This window comes from Andrena cerasifolii, chromosome 14 (genome assembly GCF_050908995.1).
Source record: "Andrena cerasifolii isolate SP2316 chromosome 14, iyAndCera1_principal, whole genome shotgun sequence".
NCBI lineage: Eukaryota > Metazoa > Arthropoda > Insecta > Hymenoptera > Andrenidae > Andrena > Andrena cerasifolii.
The window spans coordinates 3,785,298-3,802,690 of NC_135131.1; the positions used below are offsets into that span (position 1 = coordinate 3,785,298).

At 45.7% G+C, this 17,393-nt stretch overlaps 1 protein-coding gene across 1 annotated transcript in view; it reads right to left on the reverse strand.

The window, feature by feature from the left end:
* Positions 1 to 1,734: 1,734 nt before the first annotated feature.
* Positions 1,735 to 17,393, reverse strand: part of LOC143376532 (uncharacterized) — a 196,510-nt gene continuing 180,851 nt past the window's right edge. Inside the window, exons 5-6 of the mRNA XM_076827009.1 lie at positions 15,676 to 15,922; positions 1,735 to 5,626 (exon numbers count right to left, since the gene is read on the reverse strand). Of these exons, the coding sequence (XP_076683124.1) occupies positions 5,541 to 5,626; positions 15,676 to 15,922 (333 nt within the window). The 3' untranslated portion in view covers positions 1,735 to 5,540. The remainder of the gene's footprint in view (positions 5,627 to 15,675; positions 15,923 to 17,393) is intronic.

Consider the following 17,393-nt stretch of genomic DNA (forward strand, 5'->3'; position numbering starts at 1 on the left):
TTCCTTAAATCCACCACTGATCCTGAGATCCAGCCTTTTCGCCATCTAAAATCTCGCTGTGACGTTCGTGTTCCCTCCATCATCCAGGACGCACGACTGCCATGTTTCCCATTTACTGTTACGAGTGGAAGGTGTCTGATCCTGTCTCCACAGGCGACACAGGTTTCCGAAGCTAGCTACCGCGGAGGCGGCTGGAAGCTGGTGTCGGGGTAAGACAAAAATGTCGCTTCCTGAGCGTCCATGCGAGAAAGAGGCTGAACGCGACAGTTATTCCCGTTGGAAACTTCCCGGTGAAAACGGGGGAGGCAGCGATGCGTGTCGCGCGAACGACTCGCGCGTGTCTAACACACGACGCGCAAACTGAACGTATCAGCCGATGTCGTTGAAGATGTTTAGAGTGGCGGCCGGAGCATTGGGGGCTGTTGCGGTTTTCCTGGCGCAGCCCGGCAGCGCGGTTCAAAGAAGAGGATTCGTGGGATCGAGATACACAGGGACGCGAGTGACTGTATGCTCGATGGGCGGAGGGACATTAAGCGTGGCCCGGAACAAAGTTTATCTTAAACCAGCCAAGCCAGACAAAGTCGTTTCGCGCCACCAACCGCGCGTGCTGCTTGGAGGGTGGCGCCACCACGGTCGGCCCTTCGCAGCTGCGACGCTGGCAAACTGTAGGGAAGGTGGCGAGGTAAGGAAAAGGAGCAACGGTGGGACAAACGGAAGAGTGGAAAATAGATGGATAAATAGGCAGAGGAGGATGAAGGGTCTCGGCGAGGGAGATATCCGCGAGAGAGAGAGAGGGGAGGGGTGAAGGGGATAAGTGGTGGAAGCGGTGGAAGTGGTTGAAGAGGCGAGAGGACACAGGGGAAGCGGTGGTAATTGTTATGGCGACGACGTTTCAGCTAACTGAAAGGTCGTTTCCTTTGTCGCGTCTGTGTGCGAGAAACGGGGGGGTCGTTCCGGCGCGCAGGGGCGCACGTAAACTGCGCGGCGACTAATAGTGGTGTAGGTGCAACTGCAGCAGGATATACAATCATCCGGGGAAGCTCGGAGAGTACACGGTATCCCCGAGGTGGTGTACCTGCACCACCACGGTATTCGTCGTTCAAACTTTGGGCTCGCAGACGTCGGACTTCCTTTCGAGACTTTGGCAGCTTCGACGTGTCTAGAGAGTACACGGATCTTGACTCGAATTGCTTCTGGCCAAAGCCTGTCGCGCCCCCGACTTTCGGGGGTATCAGTTTTATGCGGGGGCGCCTGGCGAATCGTCGCCCGACCGGCAGCAGCCCCGATTCCTCCTGATGAAGCAAGCAGAAAACGTGCAACGAGCTTTGTTCGCTGGGAATGCTGGCTCGCGGATAGAACGATTCCGAACGGCAAGCCATTGCGCGTGCTCGCGTTTGCAGAGTAGATGCGGTTTGCTGGCGGAAACTGTACAATTGTAGCCTCGGAAGGCTGCGATTTCACTGGGAACACCTTTTGCTCCTTTGTCAAGCTTGGATAGTAGAGTGTTTGGTTTTTAATAGTCACGTAACGAGGGATTAAGCTGAACTTGGCAAGTTATGCCTGATGTTCTCGACAAACTTATAAATACTTGTATCAAGTCGTTGTGACATTGTTTTAAGAATTATGATACGTTCACTCGTATTTCAGCAAACTAGGGTAATTCCGGTAGAGAGGACCGCCTGGAGAGGCGGATCAGTTCAGGGGGAATCGCATTTTACGGGCTAAAAACATAGCAAATTTGGGATTTTTTTTTAAGAAACTAGCATTCTGATTCATCTGAAATTTGGACCATGTATTCATGCATCCTTGAAGAAGTTGCATTTTTTTTTTATTCATTTTTAATAATAAATGTAGGAGTTATGCATCACGCCGCGCAAAACTCGTCGTCCGCTGTTGTGCATGATATTTACCTTCCAGGTAATCTGAAACAGAAAAATGAAACGGCGTTTTACTTTGTACATATGTAGCTTCAATTTGATGAACCAGAATATCGCTAAATTCTATACTTCTTTTGTTACATAAGAAAATTGGCGCAAAATTGCATTGCAAAAATTGAAGGTTCAGACCTTTCAGTTTGCAAACTCCACACTGATCAATAATTTTTTTTCATTTTTGGTGGTTCACCAATTTCAATCTACATACGTAAAAAATAAAATCCCCTTTCATTTTTCTGTTTCAGATTACCTGGTAGATAAATATCATGCATACCAACGGACGACGAATTTTGCGCGGCGTGATGGTGGATCATGCATAACTACAATATTTATGGTTAAAAATTCTTATAAAAAAAACTGCAGCTTCTTCAAAGATGCGTCAAAACATCGTCCAAATTTCAGATGAATCGAATCGCTGGCTTTTTATAAAAAAAATCCCCAATTTCGCCATGTTTCAAGCCCAAAGAATAGGATTCTCCCTTAAGCATTTTTCAAACTATCCGTCAAGTACGTCAGATGTTCCTTCGTTAGATTGATTGTATCGAAGTGGTCCAACTCATCCGTAGTAGTAAGGGAGAGATGGGCCACATCCCAAAGTTTTATTTCCTTATTTCCGCAGCTATTTATAAAGATATTGTGTTATGGTCATTACATGTTTACTACACGAACTGATAAGTCTAATATACAGTACTTCTAAAATATTTAAATTTCAGACGACTTTAAAAACGCAGCCCAACTCTACCGGAGTTACCCTAGGTAACAGTTTCACTGTTCAGAATGACTACTCCCGAAAGCAACATTGACGCTCGCAACAACTCATTCCCCGCTCTTTCCTTACTTTTCCACGGAGGAGCATCTACATTCGGGTCACGCTGGGATCCACCTGGAACCCAGCGCCGTTGTATGTATACCTGTAATCTCCACGGACCCGGCGATACGGTGGTGGATGACAACAGACACAATTGCACAAATGAGAAGGGAATTTACGAAATGAAGCGCGCCGCGAGGAGCGCGCGCTCGCCGCCGGTTAATATAAAAAGTAGCATTTGCCGGATGAATTCCATTTGTAAGTGCTCGGCTGAAACTCGCCCGGCTGTAACAAAATAAGCACGTGTTCGTTGTACGGTCGACTGCGAAGCTATCTTTCATCGTCCAGCTGCGCGGCGCTCATAAAGTCGCGCAAGAATGTTTGCGAACTGGCGCGTAGAAAGGAGGAAGACTCCTGCCCCTTCGAGTACCTTTCAACGTCCCGTCGCCATCAATTTCGCGGCACTTTCAGCTGTCCAGGTCCATTGATTCCCACAAAGCAGCCAAAATTTACATTCCCCCGGCGCAATTCGTCTTGTTTGACACCAGGCGCGCATAGCTTTAGCTGTCGCCAATACACCTGCTCGCGGGGTGGATGAAACTCGCAGGGTGCCGGCTTCCCCTTTTACGTCGACGTTCCACGTAAACGCCCGCGGAGTTTGCCAAGTATCGTCCAGTTGCGTGTGTTGGGAGGTAAAAAGGCGCCTCGGGTACCGCAACAGAATAATACGAACCGTTTCTCTATCCGTGGCAGGCGAAACATGCGGCACGTGGCCGTTTTATAGACGCACGATATATCCTTCGGCGGTTTTACAGTTTTCCTAATAAAAGGATGAGGGGAGAGGGCGGCTGGAAGGGAGCGAGAAATGTGTATATCTGTGCCTCTATTTCCTAGCCTCGAATTTCCTCCCTCGCTTGCCGTACGATGTATCGATCTCTCATCTTCCAGCTGGGTGTATTTACTGTAAACTTCCTGTATTCTGCGAAACGTTTGAGCGCACGAGAAGCTTGATTGTTGACAGAATTCATACACCGGCGAGTAGGAAAATATTGGAGAAAACACGTGTCGGGTGAAGCGCAAAGAAAATAACCTCGTGCCCTGGCGAAAATACTTCTTAAGCCTTGTTTCCTCGATGCGTCTGGCGCGACCGTTCGCGCAGCTCTGTATAATCGGCGACCGCCACTTAATACAAACCTCTCGATAACAGTTACAACTAAACTTACGCTCGTTCCTTTGATTTCGTTATCCTACGTCTAGTTTTGAACGTTATATAGGGTTTCGTTTGCCTAACGTTATTACTCGACACATTTCCATCGCCGTCGCGTTTAATGAAAGGAAACGGAAGGTAACGTACTCTAGAAAAGATTGTACGAAATTCGTGAGACCGTACAGCGTTTGCTAGGAAACATCCTGTTCTACTGCTAGCCTTGGGATGGCGATTAAAAAATGGGGTTCGTAATGTACAAGCGCGCCCTACTTTCCAAACTCAGGCACGAGTCCTGGTATCTACTCAAAGCCCTTTGTCCTTTGAACATTCTAGAGTCGATGGTCGTAGCAAATTCCAAGTGGACGTTCTAAAGACAGAACTCGAAGCAGCAGCGCAACGAAATCTACTGTACCTTGCGACCAAAGAGTTCACCAGGACTCTGCCCTCAGTTTCGAGACGTAGAACACATACTCTCATCACCCTGCGTGTCAGACGATCAGGTGAGTCGCCCCTGGTAACGAGCCAAGTTAAAACTAACGCTCCTCGTTCCTCGGTGAGGAATCCTCACACGCCTATTGATTATTACACGTCTCCCCAAAAGGAACCCTCCTCCACGGTCGCGACGGATGAGTAAGTACGCGCTGGTTTCTCGCGGATACCTTGTCCCGCAGGTATTCCCACGCCGGAAGCATCGTTGCAAGCGCTCGGCGTTCCTCGCCTACGCAATAGGGCACGAAGAAGAGGGGAGAAGAGTAGTCCGGAGCGCGCCTCTTGACTAGCCTGCTACGCATCGAGATCGCAGGGATCGATCCTCGGTCCTTCACCTGGCCCCACGAACAATGGCGCTGAATAAAGGGGGGGCGGGGACACAGAGGGCGCCACGATACGCATCTTTGCACAGTATCAGGACAGGACATTGGAAAGCCCTGCGCCCAAGGACGAGGGGCGCGTGCTAAAGTGGAACTTTGCATTCCTCGATCGAGCTCTCTCTCTCTGTCTCGCCCGCTACGTTCCTCCAGCGATCGTCAATGGGACCGAAAGAGAATCTGTGGCAGGTTACGGTGATCCTTTGAGGCGGGAAACGCGCGCGGGCACGGCGCGCACAGGTCGATACCACTTCAAAGCCGGACCCCCACCTGGCCCGTCCTCAAACTGATCAGCCGTTCGTTCGTTACTTACCAGACGCGAGATCGCTTGAGCATTGCGACGCGACAATCGAACGCTATTAATTGGCCGTGCCCCGAGCAACTCGCCCCGCGTTCCTCTAACTTCCGCGCGTCGATCGGTTCCGGTAGTCGAGGTAAACGCGTCGGTGCTCTGCGCGACCCTCGTTCGAGGGCCCGCGATCCAGGGTGACAACGAGAGCGGCGGCGTTCGCGATCGTCGCGCGAACTAACTGAACCGAGTACGCTAAAAAACACGTAATATTCATGCCGATCGAACAATATCGTTATTGGCCTTCCCCGCCTGCGGTCCTACTGCCCCTCGAACTGCCCCCTTTCCCCTTCCTCCTGCCTCTCCCTTTGACTAGTGCGCTGTTTATCGTGCGACGCCCATGAACTCCCCTTCCGTGGCCTCAGGCGTGCCATGACTATCTCAGAAGCAGCTGGAGCATGCACAGCATCAGCATCGTCAAACAGGCGGCCGTGGAGGCCTCGCTGCCGTTCTCGGAGGTCACTGTAACATACACGGGTTACGTACGATATTATTATGTTGTCCTGTCGTCGGGGATGGGATTGGTGCGTCTACAGGGTGGGCCGCGTGAAGCGTTGCGAGTTATTTGCTCCGGAGGATGGCGAAGATGGGGGCGAAAGACTTTTCTCTAGGGGAGCGGCTCTTGTGAGATATGTGTGCTACGGTTGCTGAACAATTTCTTTGGGGATGGTCTCTGTTTTTATTTTTATAGATAAATAACTTTTCCTCCGGATTTCGCAAGGCTATGGAATTTTTATGTAAAGGTTGAGTAAGAGAATGCAATTGGAGTTATAATTAATATATGTGTACGTATAAACATTAGGGTGGCCCTTATTTATACGTGTCCATATATTTTTTTTTGTATTTCTTTGCTCTCACCCCCTAGGTGCCATTTCATAAAAAAATAGTCTCTGAAAAAGTTTATTGCAATCGAACAATAGAAAAGGGTGCCGTCCAGACCTTAAAGTTTAGAATTCATCAATGGTTTGAATTTGAAAAATTTCTCAAAAAAGGTAAGACCTATCGAAATTTTGTTCGAATAATATTAAAAGAGCATTCAATTTTCGACAATTACTGTATATATAATTTTTTCGTGCTTCCAACCGATTTTTAGATAACAGCGTTTGAATATAGAGAGAAAAATATATTTTTTCACTTAGTGTTCTCTTTTTATTGTTAAATAAATGCAATAATTTTATAAACAGATTTTTCTAATGTACTTGAAGAAAGACGGAACTGCACCCCTCTTGATGCAAGGTCCTCGTTTAATTATCATAAATGTTAGATCGTATAATAGAACCGCAGTAGGTGTACAAAATTCGGTAGGTTTCGGTGAATTCTCGTTGCAGCAAAATACAATTAGCTGCATGCATTATATAATGATAACATGGTACTGTTATAAGCATTGTTAAGGTTTCCACGTTTCCATGTGCCTCTACTCGTCAATTCTGATACACATGATCTATAAATCGAATTACTCGCAGCAAAGGGATTCGTTTCGTGGAACACTGAATCTCAACTGCAAGGTATACGGTAATACGAGAATAACGCGTGTCTATTGAGCAGATTTGAAATTTGATATATAGGTATCTCGTTACTGATAGCCGTAGCAATGATATAATTGACTAATTTTAATCTCCATAGTGGATGTTGCGCGTTATCGACTGCAAATTTGATGCATAGGAAAATCAAATATCTGGCGTACTCGCCATACCAGCAGACGCTACAATCGATGCAGAAGATACAGGTTTAAAGTATCATCGTATCAAGATACAGAGCGCTCATGGTAGTCCAAAATTATGATGATGAATTATTATGAAATAGACACAAGCAAAACTTATTACACTGCTTTAAAATCTTTAACCACACACCTTGGATGAATTTCAATAATAAAGAATTTAATACTACATCCTTTATATCCTAGGAATAAATTCCCAGTTTTCCCGGATTAGTCTTGTGAGGCCTGACATTGTTGCGTTAAGGAATCAAAAATTGTCAAGCTAGGTATCGCATGTTTGTTAACGACAATTATAAATGACAACCGGAATTTAGCATAACAAAATTTATTTCTATCTTGTTATGACCAGCCTTCTGTTCAGAGTAGGCTGATCGATAATTTCTCCTTTGATTGGTGTCTGTCACTCAGCTTATCCTCCATTTCGAAGTTCAAATTTAAGTTTCTCATCGAATAAAGACCCAAAGATATTCTCATCCCACTAAATACTAAATATCTCTCTAAAGCCTGGAACCTTTCAAGATACAGTAAATTCTCATTATAAGCTCATTTCGACTATGCTTTGTATGCTCGGTCGCTATCCCTACCAATTCTTGGAATCCTTCAGTCAAGAGTGAGAGAACGGGTTCTTCCTTACAAGCACACTTCTGACAAATGACATTCATGTAACGAATAACGATTTGCAAATGTAAGGGAAGGTAGAAGAACTCTGTCTACCAGATCGTGCTACTGGTAAACATGTTTCCAGCTAGGCTCTCCGCGTCTCGCGTCAGGGTGTTAATAGAGACAAGAGATCATCCGAAGGCGATTTCCATCGGATAGTTGTTTTCCCGTCATCTGTCCCGGTAATGAGATTAAACCGTGGCGGAATACTGAAACCTAATAAAATCCCCTAGCGGAGTGGAAAGTCTCGCCGAGGGGACACCATTAAACGGGACGCCAATAGATTTTCCTCCTTCGCGCTGTGTTCCTTCAGCCGAGGGAAAAGTCAATTTCGTAAAAACAATTCTGTCGACCACGGGCCAGGGAGTAATACGTACGAATCAACGGACCCCGCCAGCAGCCTGCGAAAGACCTGGTGTGAACGAAATGAAATTACTACGGACGCGGAACCGAACGAATTCTTGTAACGTCGGCGGCGGGGAGGGTTTGATGGAAAATAGACCAAAAGGATCGAGCCCGACGGCTTTCGAATTAGCAGAGGGCCACGCTCTTTTTCGACATATCCATTCTCCCGCGCTCGTTCTAGACATCTCTTTGCCCAAAGTGCTCCAGAAACGCGAATTTATTTCCTTTAAAGTTAGAATTCTACAACGAATCGATGGGCAAACTTTGGGGACGCATTCTATTCATCTGAGGGGTGGAAATGGGTCATAATATCCTTCGAAATATTCTCAGCGCGACATCCATTACCTTCTTGGCTCAGTCCATGGGTAATGGAGATCAAGTCGCGTTCAATTCGTGTCTCATTTAATTGTGCTTAGTCTTAGATTTAATTATATAATGGTTAGTGCAGCTACACTACAGCCTCGCCTTTTACTTTAATTTGTAGTATATTACTGAATTTACATGTATTTTCCAAATAAAGACGAATAATAATAATAATAATAATAATAATAATAATAATAATAATAATAATACATAGAGAATGTCTCTTTTCTTTTTTCAGTTATAAATGTAGAGATATTTATTAGTGGGGAGATTTGGGCTCAATATTTGTCATACTCTTTGGGGGTGTAAGTGGAGTACATTACTAAAGTTTGACCACTTATTTCTGAACTATCTAGTATACTTGGGTATTACTATAACAGTTAAACTTTATCAGACATTTATTTTCAAAACATAAAAATCACCCATAAAAAAATCGAAACGAAAGCAGAAGACTATTACAGAGGTTATTAAAACGTTTAAAGTTCACGAATTAATTTGATTACTGGGATGAACAGAAGCTATTCCAAAAATTTCATTTTGGCTTCATATTGGAAGGGAAAAATATGACGCTAATGTCAAATTTCGCTTCTGGCTCCACGTGAAATATTATTGGACCAATTTCCCTCCTCTCATACCCTTCAATAGAAATCTATATTTATACTATTTTTTTAGAGAGACGCGGAATGTGTCGAATTACATATATTTCAAGTATTTAAACAGAGGCCGTATCAATGATAAATTCCAGAAGAACCGTGAAAACTCTGGGCGTAATGCATGGAAATGTGATATACGCGTAGAAATAGCCTGTAACGTCGCTCTATGGGTTTCCAGTAAAGAGCTTTCCAGTGGAATTCAAGTGACCGTGCCCTCTGAGGAGACCACGAGGCTTAAGCTGCAGGGAAATCCAGAGAGTTCTTGATATAAAAACTCTCCAGACAACTTCATGAGCCGGCATTCTAAAGTTCGTGACACGAGTCCTCGAAAGTTTTACAGAAACGATTTACTCGGAATATGGGGTAAAAGATGTTGTTATTGTTGCGCGTGTGCGCGCCGCCCATCGTGGCGGAGATTTTCCGAGACGCGGAACTTGCGAAAAAGCTGGCGTTAGTCGGCGGTGTTAAATGCATAACTTTCCAAATTACACAGGATTAAGCCAGGATACTAGGTCCCCGGAATGGGCCAGACTCGTAATTTTATACATTGCTGTGCTACAGTGCCACGTCAAACACCCGTTATCTTGTTTTGCATTCACTTTGCACTTTCCCTTTTGGGATAGACCTTGTCCGCTTTCATTAGGCGGCTACGTCGGTTGTTGATGGAATTTCAATGACCCCTGTGTAAATTTCGACTTTACGACGCGACAAAGTTCAAGTTCAACTTTTCGATTGCTGCGGACTTACATATTTATACCGTAACCTTCATTCAACCACGGTTTTATTAGACACAGACGTGGGGTAAATATTTTCGTTACGGTATGTTAATACTCGAGGTGTCACGAGAATATTTTAATTCGGTATTAAGGAGAGGTTCCGGTCGAAAAATCGATTCTTTTCGAATGTTCTTTAAATGGGTTTTTCTTGAAACAGTGTTTCTTCAAATCTGTGGGATAAATATTGCGATAGCTATGATCCGATTCGATAAATAATTTTTTATTCTGAAGAATACACTTCTATGTAGTGAAGAAACTCCTAACATTTTCAAATATTTTAAAATTTGTGTTTTTTAAACGCGTTGAAAGGACGAAAAACGTAGGGATATGTTTTTAAATATGAATAATGATGTAAAATACTTATGTACCCCTCAACTGAATTTTCAGATTTTCAATTTGGGTCAGTTAAAAAGTCTCGAGCACAAATCCTCCCCTATCACACAGTGGCGGATTTAACAGGACGGCCGATGAGCAGTTACCGCTTGGGCCCCTGCCCAGAAGGCCCCCAGGGCCGCATCCTTAAAAAAATTATGATTCCATCCAAACTATATCTTTTTCTGTACTACTGTACTGAGCCCGTTTTTAGTAAACCCCCTCTTCATTTTCCCGAAAAATGGGCCCCTTAGATCGTTTGCCTCCGGGGCCTTTTTCCTTAAATCCGCCTCTGCTCCGACGAGGATCAGGTACCACCGGTTCCATCGTCTCGAACTTAAATGACCCACTTAATTGTGATCAACGAGACCAATACACCGCGAATTAATACATCTCCCAACTCCGTTTCGCAATAAAACCCGTCAGCCGGTCGATCTATCACGAAAACATCAAGCTAATACAACGCCCGTGGCGCGCGCGAGAGAAACGCCCTGGATTGCCACGTCGGATACCGCCAAACGAGGGAATTCCTTCTATATATATATATTTTTCTTCGGCATGACCGCGTCGAGGATTTCTTCACGCTCGATCGGCCGCCGCAAAAGTGATTCCCCGACGATATCGTCCTAGTCATCGGTCAAAATAATCGACGTGAAGACACTTCCGATAATCGGGGCCGCTAAGCATCGCCGATCAATCACGGGATAGTGTTCTCAGGCAGCGTGTAAGTGCACCGCGCGTCGCCACGGCCATTGAGACGCGCTCTGTGGCCTATAGAGCCGGGATATTTCCCTATCTGGCTACACGAGGGGCTGTCCTGGATGGCTGTGTTCCACTGCGCGAGACCATGCAGCCGATAAGCGACGCGGTGTCGATGTCATCGTTTTCAACGGCGGCGGTGGACAGAGACTGGCCCCTGAGCTTCCTTCGCAAAGTAGTTGACGTACCGGCTGCAAAATGGGGACGGGGGGAGGGTCGGCGGGCTGAACGATCAGGCATGCGAAGGTCTGATAACGGGTGCCACTCATCGGATGGCCTGAGATGCTGGACGCGTCTATACGCCCTCGAAATAAGCACGGGGATCCTGAGATACGTCAAGCCACCGCGCCAACTTACAATTGGCTGAACTCGGGGATGTATGCACGGCTACTGATGGGCCGAGCGGGTGTGGGGATAATACGAGGTGAACTGTCGGCGAGGTGACCGCGGAATGGCAGCTTAAAATTTAATGATAAGATAGTTTTGTTTGGGGACGTTGCTAGTGACGTAAATTCATGGAGATCGTTTGTGCGGATGGAGTGTTAGGTTTGACGGGTGGCTTGGGAGGAATTAATGCTATCGTGCACCCTGATGGTTCCTCGCAATGATAATTGCAGAGGGTAGAGTGTGATGCTTGGAAAATTGTTGTGTACCAACGTCGTTACAGTTCAACTTTTGTCTTCTTGTAGTATTAGCTTAGTCATTCGGTTACTTTGATCATTTGTAAACCGAGCGAATCAATCACTGGCAGTAAACATCCCGAATTTCTTACGCTACGATCTCATCCGTTCCTTATTACTGTGCCTCATCTCTTAGCGACTGCTAGACTCGAGACAAACTCGTGACCCTAGTTTCCAAACTGCTGAAAAAAAAATTGAAAACAAAATTCGACACGTATAAATAAGGGCCACCCTAATGTCACACGTGGGATACCATGGTATCCTTCATTCTTCCAAGGATTCTACCGGTAGAAACTATCCAATATCCAATTATGTACCTTGCTCAGGAATCCTAAAAAAATCCCCAACGCAACACTTAGAAGCCGGAGTTGCACACAGGGGGCGCACAGACACTCACGCGCGTTGCCTCCGATCAGAAAACCATTAAGGATTTATCGTACAACCCTCAAGGCCCATAGAAAGAGATTTGAAGACGCTGAAACCCTTCTGTTCCCCTTTCAGTTGGCCGTTGTACACGTGAGATCAGCGTCCAGGGATTCCAGCAGAGATTCGCGGAACCAGTGGAATGAAGGCTCGTCGTGGGGCGGTTAGGGCTCGTGAGAAAGACGGCAAGCAAGAGGAAGAGAATGGGAGGGTGAGTTTAAAGGGGGTCAAGAGAGAAGCGGGGCTAGACCGAGAGCCGAACTTTCGGAATGACGCCAAGAACCCGACGGTCGACATCTTTTACGGAGCAAGTTTCTCAACGAGACCGAGTCTTACGTAGCCCCCGATTCTATTGGAAAAGAAGATGGAGAATCTGAAGAGAGTTTCACTGTTGCTCGACGCTCAACTTCTGCGGGCACGCCCGATTTTTGCCGCGGCGAAGGCGGGCTAGAAAGGGAAGACGATTTCCCCGTATAATATGCTGGGTCGTTGCGACTGTCTCCGAAGATAGCTTCGTTCCTTTGCGCGGTAACGTAATTTCGATTCGCTCGAGTTCATGGCGCAACGTTTCGTCCCCGTCGTGCCGTTGCACGTCGACTCGCGATCCGCAAGTAGGTATTCTCCCTCTTGCCGAATCGGGACGGGCAATTTGATATTTTCCGAGGGGAATGGAACTGTGCTTACAGATATGAGAGAGACACAGTGTTGACACATCGCGTATTGGGAAAATTCATAAGTAATGCGTTGCATAAATATTGCAAGTTCTAGGCAGTGCAAAACTACGCACCCTCTTTCTCTTGCAACATTTGTATATAAAATTCTTCGATTCTACTTTCCATATTTATGTTCCGTTGTGGTCTATTTATCATCCAAATGATTTTAACTCGGGGACGATTCATCGAATCGTATTTTGGGGGAAATGATGCAGAATAGGGATAGCTGGTTGTTATTAGATATGTTTTAGAGATAGGAGATAAGTATCCTGGGAGCTATCATTTTTCTTCGAAGCATTACACCTCCATTACATGGTTGGCCATGTCGGTGGGCAAGTAGCCCCAGATTTTCGGCAGTACACCAGTCACAATAACGCAGTATCCTGCTACTATTGACCCACATACGTACTTTCCCTTCGTATCACGTGAGATATCTCGGTTTACCACTGCATAGTTGATTGCCTATCCCAAATAACTCTGGTTTACCGCTGCATAGCTGATTGTCTATCCCGGAACAACACAATTGAATGCCAGTTAATGGATTAAAGCAGCACAAACACGGTGTCCAGCAATTTTGAGATGTAGCAGTAAGTAATTTTGCGACAACTTGGAAACGATCCCCCTACTTGAATCATGCAAATGAGCTTCCTCCCCAGTTCCAATGTACTAGGAGCCAAAATTACTATTTATTAAATCCATAACGAACAACTGCGGATCACAAGCGATAATAATATTATTCAGTGTGACAAAATGAAAAGTTGATATTACACCATTCCTGAGTTCCCTATCATTTCAAAAACTTCTCAAAATACCTACAAATTCTTTAAAAAAAAAAATTAGTCAAGTCACTTAACGGAACGACACAGTCAAATCGCTGGAAGATCAAGTATTTATTTGCGAATTAATTACAAGGAGATGATTAAAAAATGTGACCAGTGCTTTTGGGTAACGTTTATTAATAGTGTAATCTGTAAAAAATTTTTTTTTTAATAATATATACCTGTATATGACATTGTGTAAAAGGAAAAGTCTTGCTTTAATCCCTTTGTAATTAATTCGCAAAAAATACTTGATCTTCGAGCGATTTGACTGCCTAGTCCCCTTAATCAGCATCCAGCATCCACTCAGACCTTAATTAACACATCGCTCAAAATTGCTTTAAAGCTTCCTCCCAATCGAAGCACATAATCCAAACATTCATCAATTGTCCATCTTTGTTTATCAAATTCACCCGCCTCCCCCTGCAAGAATTCGTACTAATTAACGGAACGTGCTCCCCTGTTGCCTGCTGACGTCCCAAGCTCACGTCACAAGTCACGTCACGTCGCAACGCCGTCGTGCCACGGAAAATAGCCATGCGTCGTCATAAGACGTCAAGTTAGTCGCGACAGGAATTCCGGCTGGTTATACCCGCCCGGGGAAGCGGCATCACAGCCTATGGAAAGAATGGAGGGGGTGGAATGGGCGAGGATGTGGGTAGGTAATGGGGGACGAGGCTCTACCCCTGGCCGGTCAATTAAATCTCGTCGACGTCGCGTGCAGGAAGCGAGCGCAGCGTGCACCGGAGGCTTCCTTTCCGAATTCGAGTGGGTGGACCCTAACTCTCGAAATTTATTAACCTGTGCGACCGACCGGCTAATCCTCCGGCTAGGTAGCCCGAGCGTGCAACTATTACCCGCAGCGTACACGGGCTGGCCGCAAGCGGGCTCGTCGGGAGGCAGGTGTGCCAACCGCCGTGGCGAAACGAAATAGAAAATGGTAGTCGGAATTTATGCAAAATTTCATCGCGACCCCTTTCGATGGGATTTGTTCCGTGGACTGGGCTCCACGGCGTTGGGGTAACTACCCCAGCGTGTGTCGGGGTTTAGGAGCCTTGGCACCCTAGTGTTTAGGCGTTTGCAGTTTGTCGTATGGGGACAGTTTCTCCGATTTTTTTACATTTTTACAGTGGTTCATGTGTCGAGAATGTTTTCCAAAAATTTGGGACAAATGTATGCAAGGAAAGTAGTTCGTCAGTAAGGCAATCATATTGGTTGTTGGTGCCATAGCAGTTTTTGGGGATGAAATCATCCCTTGAAAAAAATGCAGAATTTTCAATTCCGTTAAATATCTCAAGAACGCTGAGAGACATCAAAAGGGAGTTTAATCAAAAGTTGCATCCTTTGTTGATATCTACAAAACTGCGTAAAAATAATCCTCGAAAATCCATATTTTTCAAGTTACCCCCACCACCGACCCATAAAATTAAGTTTCTGTATTTTGTAAATATATGCCGAAATACCTCTGGATAATCTCTTTGCATACATATAAATAGTTTATGTGTCACATATGGTTTCTTGTAAACAAGTAAAACCTCTATTATCCAATTTGAAGTCCATTTTAACAGTTTCCATTAATAAAATGGTTTCTTAAAGCAATATTTAAATTACGATTAATATAAAGTTTACACAGCTTTCAATTATTCAAGCAAGACAGTACGTTAGGGTGGAGCGAAAATATTCCTCTTCAAGGGATGATTTCACCCCCAAAAACTGCACTATGGCACCAACAAAAACAGGGTTGCATTACGGATGAACTACTCTACTTACTTGCGCACCAAGTTTCATAATTTTCTGAATTTCGGGTTTACCGAACGTCCCTTGTGGAAAAACACTTGAAACTTGAAGCATTTCTCGCAATATAGACCACTAAATTACTTTCATTCTAAAAGGAACCGTTTGCAAATACCGATCCATTCCAACAGGTACCTTTGTAGGTACACCGCGACGAGTCACCATCAAAACTTCAGACAAAAGCACGCGTATGTCCCTCGTATTATTCGTTCCACCCTCTCGGCTTTTGTCTTTGCTACAACATCCCCAACGACTTTTTTTCATCATCCATTTGCGCCGCGGTGTCACGTCGTTACGCCTAAAAAACGGCACAGTTTCGAGGCGTGTGGCATTGTACAATCGAGACCCGGTCCGAAGTCAGCAGAAAATTCCGGTTACCTCTCTCTGGCACGGGTTCACGCAGTCCGGCGCCGAGCTGCACCTCGCTTATCGCCGAATATATGCCGGGAATCTGGGCGCTGCATCGGAGATTCAGCTGGCCGTTGGAGTAATGGAGCGGCTGAAGGTTCACCCTGATCTCGATCCACTGAAGATTCTCCCGCTGATCAGCATGGGACGCTGCCTCGTTGCGATCCCACTTCTGTTGCGGATGCTGCTGCGGCTGATGTTTCGCGGAGGAATCCACCTACGAGAAATCAAGCGTAAATTCATTGCGGAACTCGAACGCGGAAGGAGACGAAATGGGAGGCGCGCGACTCCGCAGCGCACGAACGGTCCAGGGAGCGTTTGCGCGAGGAAGAGGACGGCAGGTGAAACAGAGAGAGAGAGAGAGAGAGAGAGAGAGAGAGAGAGAGACGAGGAAATGTAAATCTGCTTTTAACGAAATCCGTTCATCTGGAATCGGGAAGCGAACCCTTCGTCTCGCTCGCCCCCGAGCCTTCATCCCTTTCCCACCCTTCGCTACCGCACGCTGGCACCCTCCGTTAAGCACAAAGACGACTCCTTCCAGTTCGATGAAAAGTCGAAAGACTTCACCGTTTCCGGCCCCGTGCTCTCCCGATTAACGTTTTTTTTTTCTCTCCCCGCTCTTCATTCCTCTCTACACCCCACGCTTGTGAGAAAGCGTCGCTCTAGCTAACCCGGAGTATTCGCTGGAATTCTCGAGTTCCGAGTTTCTTAATGGATCATTATCGTTCTAAGAACTGGTGATGGCGTCGAAAGTAAGTTATACGGTCGAGCGGCCCACGGCGAGCTGAATCGCAAGTGGATCGGGCAAGATTTACTTAAAACTTTCCAACGGGGGAAAAAATACTGGCTGCTTCGCGAAAAATCGCTGCACCCGCGCGTACATCAGCGGTTTCTGACGACCTTTAGCAGCTGATTAGTTCCATTTACGACGCGTTAACGAATTATTTGCTCTACCCAGGCGCGGGTTTGTGTACAGGCTAAGTAGGCTCTCGCCTCGGCTGGCAAATTTTGGGCAAGGGAGCAAATTACCAAAATTTGAACTTACACACCACTGTGATTACACAGTTCGACAGCCATCTAGACTTGTAACATTCAATATAACCGTTTCTTATAGGTTTTCGAGCGTTGAATACGAATCCGCAAACCGTTTGTTGCCATCACCCTCAGCTTTTAAGAAATTCGATTTTGAAAAAAAAACTGCAAAGTTTCAACTTTTACATCTTTTGTGTTAAAACAGTAATAGTTATTTCGTTGCTTGTTCCGTTAAATCATTCTATGAACTCTCCCGAATACAACGATATAAGTTATTAGTGCATTATGAGCATTTAGATATGTTTAAACAACGATCAAAGGGAAAAGACCACCCGAAATGCACCCATTTTTGCAGATATTTTCCCATTTATTTCCAAAACTAAGGGTCTAGGAGAGAATCTGACTACCCCACGCGATGCAGCAGACATTTTTCCTTCGGAAAGCATCAGCAGAAGTGGTAAGTCACGTTTTGTTTTCAATACAGAAATGAAAGAGTTTGGCAAAACGTGCGGCGCCGACAGTGGTAGTCAATGCCGCGTGGGGCTCTCAGGTTCGGAGGATCGCGTAACGCGCGTGAGTACCACTGTCAGCGCCGCATGTTTTGCTAAACTATTTCGCTTCTGTATTGAAAACAAAACGTGACTTACCACTTCTGT